The sequence below is a fragment of the Thunnus maccoyii genome, chromosome 22 (genome assembly GCF_910596095.1).
Source record: "Thunnus maccoyii chromosome 22, fThuMac1.1, whole genome shotgun sequence".
Classification (NCBI taxonomy): Eukaryota; Metazoa; Chordata; class Actinopteri; order Scombriformes; family Scombridae; genus Thunnus; species Thunnus maccoyii.
In genome coordinates this window covers 17,763,126-17,781,145 of record NC_056554.1, presented here as the reverse complement: position 1 = coordinate 17,781,145, position 18,020 = coordinate 17,763,126, and the positions used below count along the sequence as shown (strand labels likewise).

The 18,020-nt window shown below is 44.5% G+C and overlaps 2 protein-coding genes across 2 annotated transcripts; one reads left to right on the top strand and one right to left on the bottom strand.

Moving 5' to 3' along the window:
* Positions 1-2,399: 2,399 nt before the first annotated feature.
* LOC121889949 (homeobox protein 2-like) lies at positions 2,400-8,854 on the bottom strand. The gene is made up of 6 exons (XM_042402193.1): positions 8,832-8,854; positions 6,562-7,953; positions 5,593-6,429; positions 4,252-5,436; positions 3,526-3,876; positions 2,400-3,405 (listed from the first exon to the last, which is right to left on the bottom strand). The coding sequence occupies exons 1-6, from the start codon at positions 8,852-8,854 to the stop codon at positions 2,400-2,402; spliced, it is 4,794 nt and encodes a 1,597-aa protein (XP_042258127.1).
* A 2,239-nt stretch (positions 8,855-11,093) lies between these two features.
* Positions 11,094-12,467, top strand: LOC121889317 (zinc finger protein 24). Its single transcript, XM_042401181.1, has one exon. The coding sequence runs from the start codon at positions 12,007-12,009 to the stop codon at positions 12,355-12,357; it is 351 nt and encodes a 116-aa protein (XP_042257115.1). The 5' UTR covers positions 11,094-12,006; the 3' UTR covers positions 12,358-12,467.
* The last annotated feature ends 5,553 nt before the right edge of the window (positions 12,468-18,020 follow it).

The window sequence follows — 18,020 nt, the reverse complement described above, 5'->3', positions numbered from 1 at the left end:
TCAAAACATAGAAATCAGGTTCATAACTAAACTCAATCAGCTGTAACTATCATTGTCCATGTACATTTTTTTAAACACATTTGTATATCATAGTACTATATATTAGATTTTTTCTTATGCAGGAAAAACAACAATAGAATAAAAGGTATGCCAGACCGCCATGAAATAGAGGTGTGCTCGAATACAAATACATTATTCGGCAAAGCACAAATAGTGGGTTTCATACAAATATTTTAAAAATTATTTGTTGGGAGTGTTCCCCAGAGATTAAGCTGAGCTACTGACACATGCAAAGTGCTTCCAAGGGACTCTCAATAACCTGTTGTTCCACTTCTCCTTTCAACAAAGTTAGGTTGTAAAAAATAGGCAATAACTGAAAAGTGCAAAGCAATAATTGCCTTTGAAGTTTCTCCCTACATGTTATATGGTGTGCTGTCTCTGTGTTATGGGTGTTTACATAGGTAGACCTCCGTCTGCAATGAGGCAATAAGTAAACTTTTAGCTCAGTAGTCAGCGCAGTCCTCTATGATCTGGGAGACTCCAGTTCAAAACCTGGTGTGGGGACCTCCTTTGTAAGGTAGTTTATTCATTAACACTTATTGTTACACTTTAATTTTCTAAAATTAGAAGTGTAATAAAAACAGGACTTTTAAGCTTATTTCCACTTTTATTCGAATACAAATACAAATAATTTTACTGCCTCAACAAATACAGATACAAATACAAACACTGGGCCCTCTGCACATCCCTAACATGAAAGTGGGCTCCAACAGGCTAATATATATATTCTCACCCAGCTCTATCACCACCACTACACTGAGCCACGTAGAGCCACGTACTCACCTCTGTAAGAGTCAGCTTGTTATTGTCGAGGAAAGCACTAAAGAATTTTACAGCGCCATTGTTGTTTGCACAGATGTAACAGGTGTCATTACCTCCCTGTGGTGCAAAACCAGAGACAGTAATTAGTAGTTGTTGACACATATGACTTCAAACAAACTATATGATTGGCTCAGGCTTAGGCTTCATGTTACTTTCATCTGTGGGTGAGTGATAGAACTTGACGTACCACTGTGGCATCAAGAGACAGGCAGGCAGAAAGGTAACCATCAGACTCTCCCGAGAGGCCAAATTCAAAGTTTCGACTGCTGGTCGGCTTGGCAGAAATAAAGAAACATGATCCTGCTCGTGAGGGGTTGCAGCCAGAGGGCTCAGCTGCACAGAGCTGTTTGCGCCCACAATCTGCCCTGGAGACAGGTGTCTGCAAGGAGAGGAGAAAGACTTAAGAAGGTGCACTATGATGAGGTTAAACACCATCATTGGAAGTGAATTTTACTTTATTCAATTCTGTTCTATTTCATAGTCTTCTTTGAGTTTCGTTAGCATCACTCACCTCCAAAGGTTCTACTGTGGTGTTGGGCATCAGTGGGCCAGCAGTCATAGTGGTTGCTGCTGCTCTTGTGGTTCCCGTGATTGCTGCAGGGGTTGCTGCTCCTGTGATGTCGGCTGCTGTGGTTGCTGCTGCTGTTGTATAGGCTCGTGTGGTTGCTGCTGCTGTTCTGTGGGCTCCTGTGGTTGCTGCTGCTGCTGCTGTGTGGACTCCTGTGATTGCTGCTGCTGTTGTGTTGCCTACTGCTGCAGTGGTTGCTGTTGCTGTTGCGTGGGCTCGTGTGAGTGCTGCTGCTGTTATGTGGGCTCCTGTGATTGCTGCTATTGTTGTGTTGCCTACTACTGCAGTGGTTGCTGCTGCTGTTGTGGGGGCTCCTGCAGTTACTGCTGCTGTTTTGTTGCCAACTGCTGCAGTGGTTGCTGCTGCTGTTGTGGGGGTTGCTGTGGTTGCTGCAGGGGTTGCTGCTGCTCTTGTGTGGGCTGCTGTGGTTGCTGCTGCTGTTGTGTAGGCTTGTGTGGTTGCTGCTGTTGTTGTGTGGGCTGCTGTGGTTGCTGCTGCTGTTGTGTAGGCTTGTGTGGTTGCTGCTGCTGCTGTGTGGGCTCCTGTGATTGCTGCTGCTGTTGTGTTACCTACTGCTGCAGTGGTTGCTGTTGCGTGGGCTCGTGTGAGTGCTGCTGCTGTTATGTGGGCTCCTGTGATTGCTGCTATTGTTGTGTTGCCTACTACTGCAGTGGTTGCTGCTGCTGTTGTGGGGGCTCCTGCAGTTACTGCTGCTGTTTTGTTGCCAACTGCTGCAGTGGTTGCTGCTGCTGTTGTGGGGGTTGCTGTGGTCGCTGCAGGGGTTGCTGCTGCTCTTGTGTGGGCTGCTGTGGTTGCTGCTGTTGTTGTGTAGGCTTGTGTGGTTGCTGCTGTTGTTGTGTGGGCTGCTGTGGTTGCTGCTGCTGTTGTGTAGGCTTGTGTGGTTGCTGCTGCTGCTGTGTGGGCTCCTGTGATTGCTGCTGCTGTTGTGTTACCTACTGCTGCAGTGGTTGCTGCTGCTGTTGTGGGGGCTCCTGCAGTTACTGCTGCTGTTTTGTTGCCAACTGCTGCAGTGGTTGCTGCTGCTGTTGTGGGGGTTGCTGTGGTTGCTGCAGGGGTTGCTGCTGCTCTTGTGTGGGCTGCTGTAGTTGCTGCTGCTGTTGTGTAGGCTTGTGTGGTTGCTGCTGTTGTTGTGTGGGCTCCTGTGATTGCTGCTGCTGTTTTGTTGCCAACTGCTGCAGTGGTTGCTGCTGCTGTTGTGGGGGTTGCTGTGGTTGCTGCAGGGGTTGCTGCTGCTGTTATGTGGGTTCCTGTCGTTGCTGCTGATGTTGTGTGAGCTCCTGTGGTTGCCACAGGGGTTGCTGCTGCTATTGTGTGGGTGGCTGTGGTTGCTGCAGGGGTTGCTGCTGCTGTTGTATTTCCTACTGCTGCAGTGGTTGCTGCCACTGTTGTGGGGGCTCCTGCAGTTACTGCTGCTGTTTTGTTGCCAACTGCTGCAGTGGTTGCTGCTGCTGTTGTGAGGGTGGGGGTGGCTGTGGTTGCTGCAGGGGTTGCTGCTGCTGTTTTCAGGGCTCCTGTGGTTGCTGCTGGTGCTGTGGGGGCTCCTGTGGTTGCTGCTGCTGTTGTGGTACCACCTGATGCAGAGGTTGCTGCTGCTGTTGTGTTGCCTACTGCTGCAGTGGTTGCTGTTGCGTGGGCTCGTGTGAGTGCTGCTGCTGTTGTGTGGGCTCCTGTGATTGCTGCTGTTGCTGTGTTGCCTACTGCTGCAGTGGTTGCTGCTGCTGTTGTGGGGGTCGCTGTGGTTGCTGCACCGGATGCTGCTGCTGTTGTTTGGGCTACTGTAGTTGCTGCTGTTGTTGTGTTGCCTACTACAGCAGTGGTTGCTGCTGCTGTTGTGGGGGTTGCTGTGGTTGCTGCAGGGGTTGCTGCTGCTGTTGTGTGAGCTCCTGTGGTTGCCGCACGGGTTGCTGCTGCTATTGTGTGGGTGGCTGTGGTTCCTGCAGAGGTTGCTGCTGCTGTTGTCAGGGCTCCTGTGGTTGCTGCTGCTGCTGTGGGGGCTCCTGTGGTTGCTGCTGCTGTTGTGGTGGCTTCTGTAGTTGCTGCTGTTGTTGTGTTGCCTCCTGCTGCAGTGGTTGCTGCTGCTGCTTTGTTGGCTCCTGTGGTTGCTGCTGCTATTGTGGTACCACCTGATGCAGAGGTTGCTGCTGCTGTTGTGTTGCCTACTGCTGCAGTGGTTGCTGTTGCGTGGGCTCGTGTGAGTGCTGCTGTTGCTGTGTTGCCTACTGCTGCAGTGGTTGCTGCTGCTGTTGTGGGGGTTGCTGTGGTTGCTGCACCGGATGCTGCTGCTGTTGTTTGGGCTACTGTAGTTGCTGCTGTTGTTGTGTTGCCTACTACAGCAGTGGTTGCTGCTGCTGTTGTGGGGGTTGCTGTGGTTGCTGCAGGGGTTGCTGCTGCTGTTGTGTGAGCTCCTGTGGTTGCCGCACGGGTTGCTGCTGCTATTGTGTGGGTGGCTGTGGTTGCTGCAGAGGTTGCTGCTGCTGTTGTCAGGGCTCCTGTGGTTGCTGCTGCTGCTGTGGGGGCTCCTGTGGTTGCTGCTGCTGTTGTGGTGGCTTCTGTAGTTGCTGCTGTTGTTGTGTTGCCTCCTGCTGCAGTGGTTGCTGCTGCTGCTTTGTTGGCTCCTGTGGTTGCTGCTGCTATTGTGTGGGTTCCGGTGGTTGCTGCAGTGGTTGCTGCTGATGTTGGTTGGGCTTCTGTGGTTGTTGCTTCTGTTGTGGTACCTCCTGATGCAGAGGTTGCTGCTGCTGTTGTGTTGGCTCCTGTGGTTGCTGCTGCTGTTGTGTTGCCTCCTGCTGTAGTGGTTGCTGCTGCTGTTGTTTGGGTTATTGTAGTTGCTGCTGCTGTGGGGTTCACTAATACTGCAGTGGTTGATGCTGCTGATATGTGGCCTCCTATGGTTGCTGCTGTTGTATTGCCTACTGCTGCAGTGGTTGCTGCCACTGTCGTGGGGGCTCCTGCAGTTACTGCTGTTGTTGTGTTGCCTACTGCTGCAGTGGTTGCTGCTGCTGTTGTGTTGTCTCCTGTTGCAGTGGTTGGTGCTGCTGTTGTGAAGGTCCGTGTTGGTCCTGCTGCTGTCATGTGGGCTCCTGTGATTGCTGCAGGGGTTGCTGCTGCTGTTGTCTGGGCTCCTGTGATTGCTGCTGCTGTTGTGTTGCCTCCTGCTGCAGTGGTTGCTGCTGCTGTTGTTTGGGCTATTGTAGTTGCTGCTGCTGTGGGGTTGCCTTCTGCTGTAGTGGTTGCTGCTGCTGTTGTTTTGGCAATTGTAATTGCTGCTGCTGCTGTGGGGGCTCCTGCAGTTACTGCTGCTGTTTTGTTGCCAACTGCTGCAGTGGTTGCTGCTGCTGTTGTGGGGGTTCCTGTGGTTGCTGTAGTGGTTGCTGCTGATGTTGGTTGGGCTTCTGTGGTTGCTGCTTCTGTTGTGGTACCTCCTGATGCAGAGGTTGCTGCTGCTGTTGTGTTGCCTCCTGCTGCAGTGGTTGCTGCTGCAGTTGTTTGGGCTACAGTAGTTGCTGCTGCTGTGGGGTTGTCTAATACTGCAGTGGTTTCTGCTGCTGTTGTGTTGCCTCCTGATGTAGTGGTTGCTGCTGCTGTTGTGTTTCCTCCTGCTGCAGTGGTTGCTGCTGGTGTTGGGGAGGCTACTATGGTTGCTACTGTTGTTGTGTTGTCTACTGCTGCAATGGTCACTGATGCTGATATGTGGGCTCCTGCGGTTGCTGCTGCTGTTGTGTTGCCTCCCGCTGCAGTGGTTGCTGCTGCTATTATGTTGGTTTGTGTTGGTCCTGGTGCTGTCATGTGGGTTTCTGTGATTGCTGTAGGGGTTGCTGCTGCTGTTGTCTGGGCTCCTGTGATTGCTACTGCTGTTGTGTGAGCTCCTGTGGTTGCCGCAGGGGTTGCTGCTGCTGTTGTGTGGGTGGCTGTGGTTGCTGCAGGGGTTGCTGCTGCTGTTGTCAGGGCTCCTGCGGTTGCTGCTGCTGCTTTGGTGGCTCCTGTGTTTGCTGCTGCTGTTGTGTGGGTTCTTGTCATTGCTGCAAGGGTTGGTGTTGCTATTGTGTGGGTTCCTGTGGTTACTGCAGTGGTTGCTGCTGATGTTGGTTGGGCTTCTGTGGTTGCTGCTTCTGTTGTGGTACCTCCTGAAGCAGAGGTTGCTGCTGCTGTTGTGTTGCCTCCTGATGTAGTGGTTGCTGCTGTTGTTGTGTTGCCTCCTGCTGGAGTGGTTGCTGCTGCAGTTGTTTGGGCTACTGTAGTTGCTGCTGCTGTGGGGTTGTCTAATACTGCAGTGGTTGTTGCTGCTGATATATGGACTCCTGTGGTTGCTGCTGCTGTTGTGTTGCCTCCTGCTGCAGTGGTTGCTGCTGCAGTTGTTTGGGCTACTGTAGTTGCTCCTGCTGTGGGGTTGTCTAATACTGCAGTGGTTGCTGCTGCTGTTGTTTGGGCAATTGTAGTTGCAGCTGCTGCTGTGGGGGCTCCTGCAGTTACTGCTGCTGTTTTGTTGCCAACTGCTGCAGTGATTGCTGCTGCTGTTGTTTGGGCTATTGTAGTTGCTGCTGCTGTGGGGTTGCCTTCTGCTGTAATGGTTGCTGCTGCTGTTGTGTGGGTTCCTGTAGTTGCTGCTGCTGCTGTGGGGGCTCCTGCAGTTACTGCTGCTGTTTTGTTGCCAACTGCTGCAGTGGTGTCTGCTGCTGTTGTTTGGGCTATTGTAGTTGCTGCTGCTGTGGGGTTGCCTTCTGCTGTAGTGGTTGCTGCTGCTGTTGTGGGGGTTGCTGTGGTTGCTGCAGGGGTTGCTGCTGCTGTTGTGTGGGTTCCTGTAGTTGCTGCTGCTTTTGTGTGAGCGCCTGTCGTTGCCGCAGGGGTTGCTGCTGCTGTTGCCAGGGCTCCTGTGGTTGCTACTGCTGCTGTGTGAGCTCCTGTGTTTGCTGCTGCTGTTGTGAGGACTCCTGTGGTTGCTGCTGCTTTTGTGTTGCCTCCTGCTGCACCGGATGCTGCTGCTGTTGTTTGGGCTACTATAGTTGCTGCTGCTGTGTGCGCTCCTGTGTTTGCTGCTGCTGTTGTGAGGGCTCCTGTGGTTGCTGCTGCTGTTGTATTGCCTCCTGCTGCACCGGATGCTGCTGCTTTTGTTTGAGCTACTGTAGTTGCTGTTGTTGTTGTGTTGCTTACTACTGCAGTGGTTGCTGCTACTGTTGTGTTGCCTCCTGTTGCAGTGGTTGCTGCTGCTGTTGTGTGGGTTCCTGTAGTTCCTGCTGTTGTTGTGTGGGTTCCTGTCATTGCTGCTGGGGTTGCTGCTCCTATTGTGTGGGTTCCTGTGGCTTCTGCTGCTGTTGTGTTGCCTCCTGTTGCAGTGGTTGCTGCTGCTGTTGTGTGGGTTCCTGTGGTTGCTGCAGTGGTTGCTGCTGATGTTGGTTGGGCTTCTGTGGTTGCTGCTTCTGTTGTGGTACCTTCTGATGCAGAGGTTGCTGCTGCTGTTGTGTGGGTTCCTATGATTGCTGCTGCAAGGGTTGCTGCTTCTGTTGTGTGGGTTGCTGTAGAGATTGCTGCTGCTGTTGTGTGGGTTCTTATGGTTGCTGCTGCTATTGTGTTGCGTCCTGCTGCAGTGGTTCCTGCTGCTATTGTGTTTCTTCCTGATGCAGTGGTTGCTGCTGTTGTCGTGTTGCCTCCTGCTGCAGTGGTTCCTGCTGCTGTTCTGTTGCTTCCTGATACAGTGGTTGCTGCTGATGTCGTGTTGCCTCTTGTTGCAGTGGTTGCTGCTGCTGTTGGGGGGGCTACTATGGTTGCTGCTGTTGTTGTGTTGCCTACTGCTGCAGTGGTTGTTGATGCTGTTGTGTGGGCTCCTATCATTGCTCCTGCTGTTGTGTTGCCTCCTGCTGCAGTGGTTGCTGCTGTTGTTGTGTTGACTACCACTGCAGTGGTTGCTGATGCTGTTTTGTGGGCTGCTGTGGTTGCTGTAGCTAATGTGTTGCCTTCTGCTGCAGTGGTTGCTGATGCTGTTGTGTGGGTTCCTGTAGTTGCTGCTGCTGTTGTATGGGTTCCTGTCATTGCTGCAAGGGTTGCTGCTGCTGTTGTGTTGTCTCCTGCTGCAGTGGTATCTGCTGTTGTTGTGTGGGTTCCTGTGGTTGCTGCAGTTGTTGCTGCTGACGTTGGTTGGGCTCTTGTGGTTGCTGCTTCTCTTGTGGTACCTCCTGATCCAGAGGTTACTGCTGCTGTTGTGTGGTTTCCTGTGGTTGTTGCAGTGGTTGCTGCCGCTGTTGTGTGGGCTCCTGTGGTTGCTGCAGGGGTTGCTGCTGCTGTTGTGTGGGTGCCTGTGGTTGCTGCAGTGCTTGCTGCTAATGTTGGTTGGGCTCCTGTGGTTGCTGCTGCTGTTGTGTTGCCTCCTGCTGCAGTGGTTGCTGCTGTTGTTGTGTTGCCTCCTTCTGCAGTAGTTGCTGCTACTGATTTGTGGGCTCCTGTGGTTGCTGCTGATGTTGTATTGCCTCCTGTTGTAGTGGTTGCTACTGCTGTTGTGGTGTTTTCAGCGTAGGTCCCCACAAACATCCAGGACAGCGTCATTAAAAGGACAGTGAGGACCAGTCTGTCCATGCCTATATTAGGAAGGGGAAGATCATCCTGTTAAATACAGTAATATAATAAGACACCTCAGCTGCAGTTAGTTGTCAAGTGAGAAAATTTTTAAAGGTATAATATTTCACTAAACATAATACCCAAGGGGAGGAGAACATATATGTCAGTAAAGAAAAATTGATATTTAATGTTAGCACCTTTTTAATTAAATTTGCTCTGAGGAGTCACATGGTTCATTGGAAAAGAAAAACCTTTTATGAAATTATGAACCACTGATATATCATCAATGTGAATAACTACTGTATTATAATAAAAAATACCAATGAATATTTTAATCAATAATGAAAAAAACATGTATTTATTTCCTCTTAGACTAAGCACAGGTCTAATATGTAATTTATCTTACTGTGCTTTCAAAAATGTCGTTAAGCATAAAGAAATCAAATGACAATTTGTGTGAAATTATATTTATTCTCACATATTTAATCTACTATTACTTAAATCTACTTAATATTATTGAAAGTAAACTCAATTTGAATCACATAGTTTGAAGTTGAATATATTCATTTGGAACTAAATTCCAATAAACTTGAAAGTGAATGTAATGTTATGAAATTGAATTCAGTTGCTCTGAAACTGTATTTGATCCTCACTGAAAATTCAACTCTCTATATACTTTCACATTCAGTTCTCATAATTGAAATTCAATTCTTGACATTCGATTTCTGTTCACTTGAACACACATCCAGTTGTTGAGGAAGAGCAAATAAAGTGCAGATTCACAGATTCATATATATTATACTTTCATACAAACCTGTGAATCGAGCCTATGGTCATGCTTCGACATGCTGAAAACTGATGGTGTTCAGCTCGGAGTATCGTGTCCAGAAAACTGAGGGGGATTTTTGTGCAGTTTCAGAAAATGAATTCGATCAATTTACGATGCTATTAGTATTAACAGAAGCCCACTCAGACCAAAATGTTACCATGGCGACAGATCAGGTGCCAGACTCACATAAAGTAATTTTTCTCCAAAACGGTAAGACATAAAACTACAGTCTTTACACTGAATAGAGAAAACACTTTAGGCTTTCAAAATATCCAGCTCCCATTGGTCTTTGATATCATTGAGAGAAAGCAGTCGTTACAGTATGTGAAAAAGAGTTCTGTGAATCTTCTCACCGACCAGATGTGTGTCTCAGTGAAATGAATTTGAATTGTGAGAACTGAATGTAACTGGAAGTATCTAGAGAGTTGAATCTTCAGTGCGGATCAAATACAGTTTCGAAGCAACTGAATTCAATTTCATAATATTACATAAGGTTTCAAGTTTACTGGAATTCAAATCCAAACTAATAAATTTCAATAATCTGATTCGAATAATATTTCTTAATGCAAATATTCAAGTTGAACATTTCAAATTCAAATATAAATGATTCAAATTCAGTTCCTGGTGACACATATTTCTGCCTACATGAAAAACATAATTAATTGCTTACAAAATACTTAATATAAAAAAATAATAAAAATAAGAACAACTATTTACAAAACAGTAAATAATTAACCTGAATGGAAATTAAAAAGAAACTTATATTCTATTGATTACATGTACACCATTGTCATTCTTCCAGAAGTCATCAAAGAATAGAGAATAATGTAATGCGTATTGCTTTAGCCTACTTGTAGGTCTTATTATCTTCAGTTTGATAGATGAAATTGGAAATGAAGCAAAAAGATGTGCAGGTCCATAAATGAAGATCTCTTTGTAGTTTTATTCTCAGGTGTGGCTTACAGGTGAACCGGCACCTCTGATGTCTTTAAGAAGCTTCCAGGTAAAGACACCTGTTCACTGTGTGTGGCTATATTAACTATGTTAGGTGTGACGTCCCTCTCTCTGCCTTCTTGTTTACAAGGTTGTTTTGGCTTCCTTGCTCAGGAGCCAGTGGGTGGGGTTGGAGAGGACATCAGGGAACTACCTGCACCTTGGTCGTTTAGGCCTCCAGCCTATTTACGTGTCTTCTTTGATGACCTCTGTCTCTCTTCCTTCCTGAGGGGTGTACTACGAAGCAAGTTCAACATACACAGGCTTTCTTTGTGTGAGCTGGCTCGACAAACCCTAAACTCGCGATCAGAGATAAGTGACGGTGGTCATGAACTTTCTTTGTTGACCCAGGCTTTCTGCTTCAGAATTTGTGCGTGTCCCCATGAAGAGGGGTGTTTGGTGCATCATTTGACACATAGAGAGGAATGCTGGCAATTGCTGATTGTGTGAATTAATTAATTATAAAACCAATTCATAATTAGTTAATATACTTATTTACCACTCAATGCACTCTCCGTGCCTCCCACATCCAAAGCTCTTAAACTTGATGCAGCAGATTTAAACATTATTCTCAAGAAGTGCATTCAGATCTGACTCTGTCCTATAATGAAAGATAAGTGGAAATCACTTTAGTTTTTGGCCAAATCAAAGTGAAATTAATATTATATACTTAATATTATCTGTGATAAATACCAATACACTAATCCATTTTATTCTATTTTTTGTTCAAAGTATTTCTTCATTAATTTCTTGTTTTTTTTAGTTTTCTTTTAAATTTGAAATAGTTTGATATATTGTAACAAAATCCCATCCCACAAGTAACCCTAACCTATTGCAGTATTACAAATTTACAATATGTATTATAATATCAAATCAATGGTAATTATGATACAAGACTAATCAATTTTCTATTCGATAATATTCTAATAGCTGTAGTACCAGCAGTGTTAAACGAATCTGGCAGCAAATCAGGTGGTTAGTGAAACGGCGGCGCTTTTTATTGCTGATTTAAGCCGAAACTCGGAACATAACCTGCTCTGGACCAGGTTAAGTTTGCAGTATTAGTTACCATGGTGATATAGCCAGGTTAAAGGAGAGCCACCTTCGTGACATTGAAAACCCTGGCTTTAGGCTCAACATACTTTGCTAACCCACTAATCTCGCTTTGTAGTACACCCCTCAGGCCTCCACCAGCCAGAGGGGTGTACTACAAAGCAAGTTCAACATACCCAGGCTTTCTTTGTGTGAGCTAGCTCGACAAACCCTAAACTCGTTATCAGAGATAAATGGTATCACGACGGTGGTTATGAACTTATTACTTGAACTTGTTAACCCGGGCTTTCTGTTTCAGGCTCCATGCACGTCCCCATAAAAGGGGACATTTGGCGCGTCATTTGACTCTTTATCCGCACAAAATGGACTGATCGTGTGCCGCCTACTTCAGTCAGGAGGAATAGGTCATTATAATGGAGAGCTATGAAGAATAGAAATACATTATCACAGCAAAAAAGGCAGGAGAGGAATGCTGGCAGAAAATTGCTTATTAACAAACTGTAAATTTGTTAATGAAAAAACTAATTCGTAATTAGTTAATATATTTATTTTACCACCCAATGCACTCTCCATGTCTCCCAGATCCAGAGCTCTTTAACTTTAAACTTGATGTGGCAGATTTAAACATTATACTCTGTTGTGGGTTGCAATGTGGACCCAAACACAGACACAGATGAAATAAGTAAATGAAATAAGGCTTTATTGCCAGGGAAATGGGGAATGGAGGTGGAAGGAGTGGGGGTGAAGCAGGCCGAGGCAGAGGACTGGAGGGCTGAGATGAGTGAGGGACAATGGCAAGGTCTGGCAGAAGGGAGCAGGTAGTGGTGGGCTGGATAGTGGGCAAGTGGGCAAGCTGGCAAGCAGGCAGGCAGGCGAGTGGTGGTGGTCCAGGAGCACTGCAGAGAGAGATAGCAGTTTGCAACAATATCAAACTTGGAGAAACTACTATATACAAGTGAGAAGCCTGAAGTGTAAGCTACCATTGAGTAGAAACAACAATCTAGCAATGAGTGGATGAAGAGCCGGGGTATATATACTGCAAGCTGATGAACTGATGAGAAGCAGGTGAGCAGACTGGGAGAGGTGATGAGCTGATTGCAGACAGGAGTGAGTCATGGCAGCAGAGGACACGTTTGACTACAAGAAGGTCAAAGAGGCCATCCTTGCCAAATATGAAATCAATGTTGAAGTCTATCGGCAGAGGTTCAGGGAACCTGATATTCGACCTAATGAGAACCCGAGAGAGTTCTACAATCGACTTAAAGACTTGTATGACAAGTGGATCCAACCAGAGAAGAGGACCAAGGAGCAGGTTGGGGAGATCTTCATTCTGGAGCAATTCTACTGCTCCCTCTCCCCAGAGCTCAGAGTGTGGAGGAAAGGAATCCAGAGTCAGCATGGGAAGCAGCTCAACTGGTGGAGACCTTCCTGGCAGCCTGACAGGGGTCCAAGAGCTACCACTTAGAGGCTCCCCACAAGCCCTTCACTGCACAGGGTAAGCCATTGGGGTCAGGAGAAGGAGGTGGTCCTAGAGAGTAGGGATGTGCAGAGATCCCAGTATTTGTATTTGTATCTGTATTTGTTGAGGCGGCAAAATTATTTGTATCTGTATTTCTGTTTGAATAAAAGTGGAAAGAGGCTTAAAAATCCTGTTTTTGTTTTTATTACACTTTTAATTTTAGAATATTATCATGATTACTGAGCTGAAACTTTACTCATCGCCTCATTACAGCCAGACCTATCTATTTGTACACCCATAACACAGAGACAGCACACCATGTAAAATGTAGGGAGGAACTTCAAAGGCAATTATTACTTTGCACTTTTCATTTATTGCCTGTTTTTTACAACCTAAGTTTGTGGAAAGGAGAAGGGGAACAACAGTTCATGGAGAGTCTTTAAGAGCACTTGCTTGTGTCAGTAGCTCAACTTTATCTCTGGGGAACACCCCCAACAAATAATTTTTAAAATATTTGTATGAAACAAATATTTGTATAAAACCCACTATTTGTGCTTTGCCGAATAATGTATTTGTATTCGGGCACACCCCTACTAGAGAGCCAGAGCCAGCTAGGCCCCTAGAAAAAGTTGGAACCCCTATGAATGCAAGGTCATCTGCTAAGCCTGTCAGAGTGAGAATTGTATCATAGGAAAACAGCAAGTCACTACAGTTAAGATCAATGGTGAACTGGCCCAAGCACTTCTTGATACTGGTAGTGTGCAGACGCTAATACACCCATCACTAGTCCAGAAGGAGGGTCCCCAAGGAGTTGGTTCGGTCATGTAAGCTAGTAAACATTGTCACTAGGTCGCAGACTAGATGTTGTAATTTCAGGAACCTGCATTTGCTCTGCAGACATTCCTTTTTGTTTTTGCTTTTGTCATTATTTAATCTTTGTGCACATTTTTAGTTTTGGGGAGTGAGGTTTTCACTTACAATAAATCTGCCTACAGCCCTAAACAAATCGTACAGTATGTACAACAGGAAGGGCATCATAACAGAAACAACAACAAACGCAGACGAGGAAATTGTAACAAATGTGGTAAAGCGGAGCATTGGGCTAGGGAGTGTAGGAGTGGTCATCATCAGAACAGGTCCAACAACCCAAACCAGAGTCACCAAACATGGGACCCCCCTCCTTTGCTTGGCCACCCCCCCCCCCCAGCTCAACAGGCTGCTGATGTGCAACATGCACAATTTTACAGTAAAGTATAGGGAGGCCATGGAGGGAAAGGATCAGAGCAACCATTTCCCATTCAAGCAGCTATAATTCAACTTTCTAATAATTACACTGAAGATCCAATAATGTTCTTCAGGTTAATGGTAGTAGAGTCGACATTTTGGTAGACAGTGAGGCTACCATTCATTGCACACTAGATGGATTGTTTTTAACCCTCCCTGATGAGAACGTTGCTCAAGCATTTCAGTTTTCGCAATCCACTGTTGACTGTTTGTATTGTTGGACGTTGCCAGATTTCAATATTGTTTCCAGTTTCACAGTATCCAACATTCAAAAAATTCCATAACAGACACCACAGACAGGTGTTGCACAGATTCCATTGGAATAATGAGACAATATGCACTGACGGTGACCTGAAGCTCCATGCAATGTGACCTGAACTAACACAGGTAAAAACATTTCCGTTTTTAGAAACAAACGAGCCCATAGGCTAACTTTGCATACTGTAGATACATTGAGTTTGACCATGTCTGGGCATATACTATTTGTGATATGATCTGCGGGAGTTTAAAGATTGATGACCGGGAACAAAAACCTCAGATTTGGAGACAGCATCATGCACAGACTGCTGTATTGACAATTTCTTCATTCTCCAAGTTTGGGCCTGGACACTTTCTTCACTGATGAGTTGACCATTGATCAGCAAATCTCTGCATCAATCATGTTATGGACAAAGACATACACAGAGAATAAACAATGGCTTAGATTGACTGGCATGAAAGTCACGGCTTTGCCCTCTTGAACCTGTTTGGTTGGCATGGCAGTTGTGGATGTCTTTTCATGTGAAACTGGCCTTGTGATTTAGTGGATACTCCTTTGGTGAATCATGGCATATAAACACACAAACATTAGATTTATATCAGATACTAACAATAGCCTTCATCAGTACAACCTTATGGCAAGCATTGTATCATAAAAATGTTGTAATGCAACAAGCTAAAAATGAAGAAGTAATTGAAAAAGTATGAGTTGCTTCTCTAGAACAGTATCTAAAATAAACTCCTCTTTGTACAATTCTACCGGACCATTTCTTTAGTTGACATCAATCTGTTGAGTGAATTACTTTTTGCTGGTTTCCCAGAATGGGAGAAGATAAAATTATGATAATAATTATCCTATTTCTGGATCATCTATAAGGCTCATTGTTTATTTTGGTATATTTGTTTATTTTGGGGTTTTTTTTTTTGTTTTGTTTTGTTCCCAGTTTTCACCTTAATATGGCCAGATTTTTACAAGGAGCAGGTAGATTTAACGCCCAATTATAACACCCAATGGGTTAAATTGTCACAAACAATAACAAAGTGATGCTTGTTGTCGTTTTATCTTTGAAACCATCATATTTGAGGCAGTGGTGGAAGCAGTCATATCCTAAACTTAAGTAAAATTAGTATTTTTTCAATATTTTAACTATTTTTGCTATGAGGGTCCACTGCGATACTACAGTTTAATAATTGTGCATTAGAAAAGTCCTGCTTTCAACACCTTACTTACATAAAAGTAAGTTGTATCAGCAAAATCTAAAGTATCAGTAAGTATCAAAAGTAAATGTACTTATTATGCAGCAGAATGGCTCCTTTTAAGACTTATATTATTATCATTATTACTGGAGTATTGTTACCGATGAATTAACATGTAAGCAGCTTTTTAATGCTGTAGCTGATTGAGGTATTATATATTTCTTTGTTGCTTCACTTTTTTTCTTTTCTTTTAAGCTGTCACTGACTAACAACATGGACTGGATAGCCATATGTTTACACTGTGCTTACTTTCACAACTCTATGTGCAAATATTATACATCAAATATTTACCTTGTGCTCCTTTTTCCAATTGTGTAAATCCCCCAGCAATACTGCTCTTGAACATTGCATTAGGCACATCACCTTCATGTTGTGTACACAATGAAGAGAGTAGAAGAGAGAGCGAAACCTATCAGTTGAGATCGGTCAGTTCTGTGCTTCTTTTAACTTTGGCTACCAGAAATAACTTTCTTGTGAGTAGGTCAGGATGTATCGTTCTTCTCTGTATATGTCACAGAAATTGTGCTCACATTCTTTCACTTTGTGTTGCAGAGCGACAATCAGAAGATTGGCATCTTCAATCACATTTGCAGGTGCTGTTCACTTGCCAAACAGATCCCACTGATTGCAGGTGCTTTAAAGGCATAACATGTTTTTGTGATGGATGTGATATAATCTGACTTGGACATTTGGAGTGGCTAGCCAACTGTTTAAAAACATGTTAGATATCCAGCAATGGGTTGCCATGGAACTGAAAAGAACTAGAAACAGCTAAAACACTCTAGAACACTCTATAATCCATAAAGCATGTTGTGTTGTGTGAAATTCTCATGAAAACTCCACCATACAGTAGGACTAAATGGCTGTAAAACCAAACCCTTCCCGGTCTTCATTGTGTTGGTCAAGGCAGCAGGTCTGTAGTCATTGGACATATTAAAACATCCCTTTATTTTCCAGGTGTTTGGTGCTCTCTGAAGACTTGCAGAGATATTGACTATGTCAAGTACGACATCACACAGCCTTTGTGCACCTCAGGGCTAACTCTGTCAAGGCCTGCTGTCTTATACATGTGCAGCCCATAACCCTAAGCTATTTTGCCAACTCAACAACACAGATGGAAAGGTTCTGTGGCCGTTGAAGACTTGTGAATAACTCTCTACAGCTTAATTTATTTCCAGAACAGCCTGACACCCATTATAAATGGTGACACCTGTCATTTAATTATATGTGGGTCTGTCCATGACCATTATGTGTGTGTGTGTGTGTGTGTGTGTGTATCAGGGTTGGAACTGATTCAGGATAATTAACAGTAATTATATCATCAATTTTAGGGCGAATGTCCTAATTCCACTCTTTTGCATTCACATTTTGCCATGCCATACACAGGTTGGGCACGATGTATTGTAACATGTTTAACTGATACTAGTGTGCTGGCAACTTTATGTGAAAATGCTTTTTAGTTTGATTGAAAATGGGTACATTAATGTTATGTGGTCCATTGTTGAATTACTAAGTGAGAAAAAGAATGTGAAGTGTATATGAAGTGTAAGCCCAACCTGATTGGCAGATAAAGTTGGAGAGCTCCTCTCAAGGCTGGTCTTCCCAGAGAAAGCGCTCTCTGCTGGCTGTGCCTCCAGGGGTTGGAGTAGTGCTCAGGGGCAGACTCTTGTGGCTACCTGGTGAATTTCATGTAAATCCCAGGCATCCAGAACCACCTGTCACCCATCATGTATCTGCCAAACAGATGTTTTAACAGATTTCCACTGTGACAAAATGTTGCTGTTTATGGACTGTATACTGTTTCTACCATTCTACAGCAACAGGTATCAGGTTCCACAGCAGAAATATTTTGACATTTTGAAACATTTTTAAAGCGTCATCTTTATGAAGTTATGTAGGACTGTGACTGCAACTAGCAATTTATTTAATTCTGATGAATCTATCAATAATTTTCTTTTCAGCTAATGGCTCAGTCTACAAAATGTCAAAAACAATTGAACAAAGGCTCATCACAAGTTCTGATAAGTTAAAAGTACATTTAAGAAGCTGAAATATCTGAAAATGTTTGGTATTTTTGCTTGCTTGAATAAGTGAAACAATGAGTCAATTATTTTATTTACTTTTATTTCTTTATTTTTGAATGACATTTTATTTAGTTTTTCTAAGTAATGACAATAAAACACGGTGGACACACAAATCTAAATTTAAAATAAGATTAATAAATACAAATAAAAAATAAAGTCAATTGTCAAAAGAGTTGCCAGTTACTTCTATGTTGTTCGACTAATCAATTGATCACCTAATAATTTCGGCTCTAATGTTTCTGTGCAATAGGTTTGTCATGATCTGTGGCTTCAATGAGAGTTGTTAGCAAAGCATCCATGCATGTCAGTCTTGGAATGGCAGCAATGCAAATTAGCAAATATACAGACACACAACATTGGGACTTGTGTCTTTTGTGGATATATGAATTTGCAGAATTCAAATCCTCAAGCATTGGACTGTATGGAGAAGGAACAGGGCAGCACAAACGCACTCTCAGTTTATTCCAGTAACTTGAGCATCTTTTTTAATCTTGAAAAAAATCACACGATCTTGCCAATAACTCAAAAACTAACTGGAAGAGTGGGTGCAGTTCAGCTTTATCCTGTTTAAACCTGGAAACACATTTATCAATTTCACAGGTTTTCCACTGAGGGCATATAGGCTACAGGAAGTTTCCTCTCCCATTAATCATCTCATGACCTCTTAGATTTATCTGGTGACCCTTCGGAGGGGCCCAACCCCAAGTAAATGTGGAGGTGGATCTAGTTTGAACTACTTTATATACACTTAGGTAGTTCAGTCTAGTGGTTCCCAACCTAGGGGTC

Excerpts from the sequence above, each read along its gene's own strand:
- LOC121889949 (XM_042402193.1), bottom strand. The coding sequence starts at position 8,854 with ATGACCATAGGCTCGATTCACAG. Across the intron at positions 7,954-8,831 it reads ACCATAGGCTCGATTCACAG|CAGTAGCAACCACTACAACA; the intron begins GTTTGTATGAAA and ends ACACCACAACAG. Across the intron at positions 3,406-3,525 it reads AGCAACCACTGCAGCAGGAG|GAACCACAGCCACCCACACA; the intron begins GCAACACAACAA and ends CAACCTCTGCAG.
- LOC121889317 (XM_042401181.1), top strand. The coding sequence starts at position 12,007 with ATGGCAGCAGAGGACACGTTTGACTACAAGAAGGTCAAAGAGGCCATC.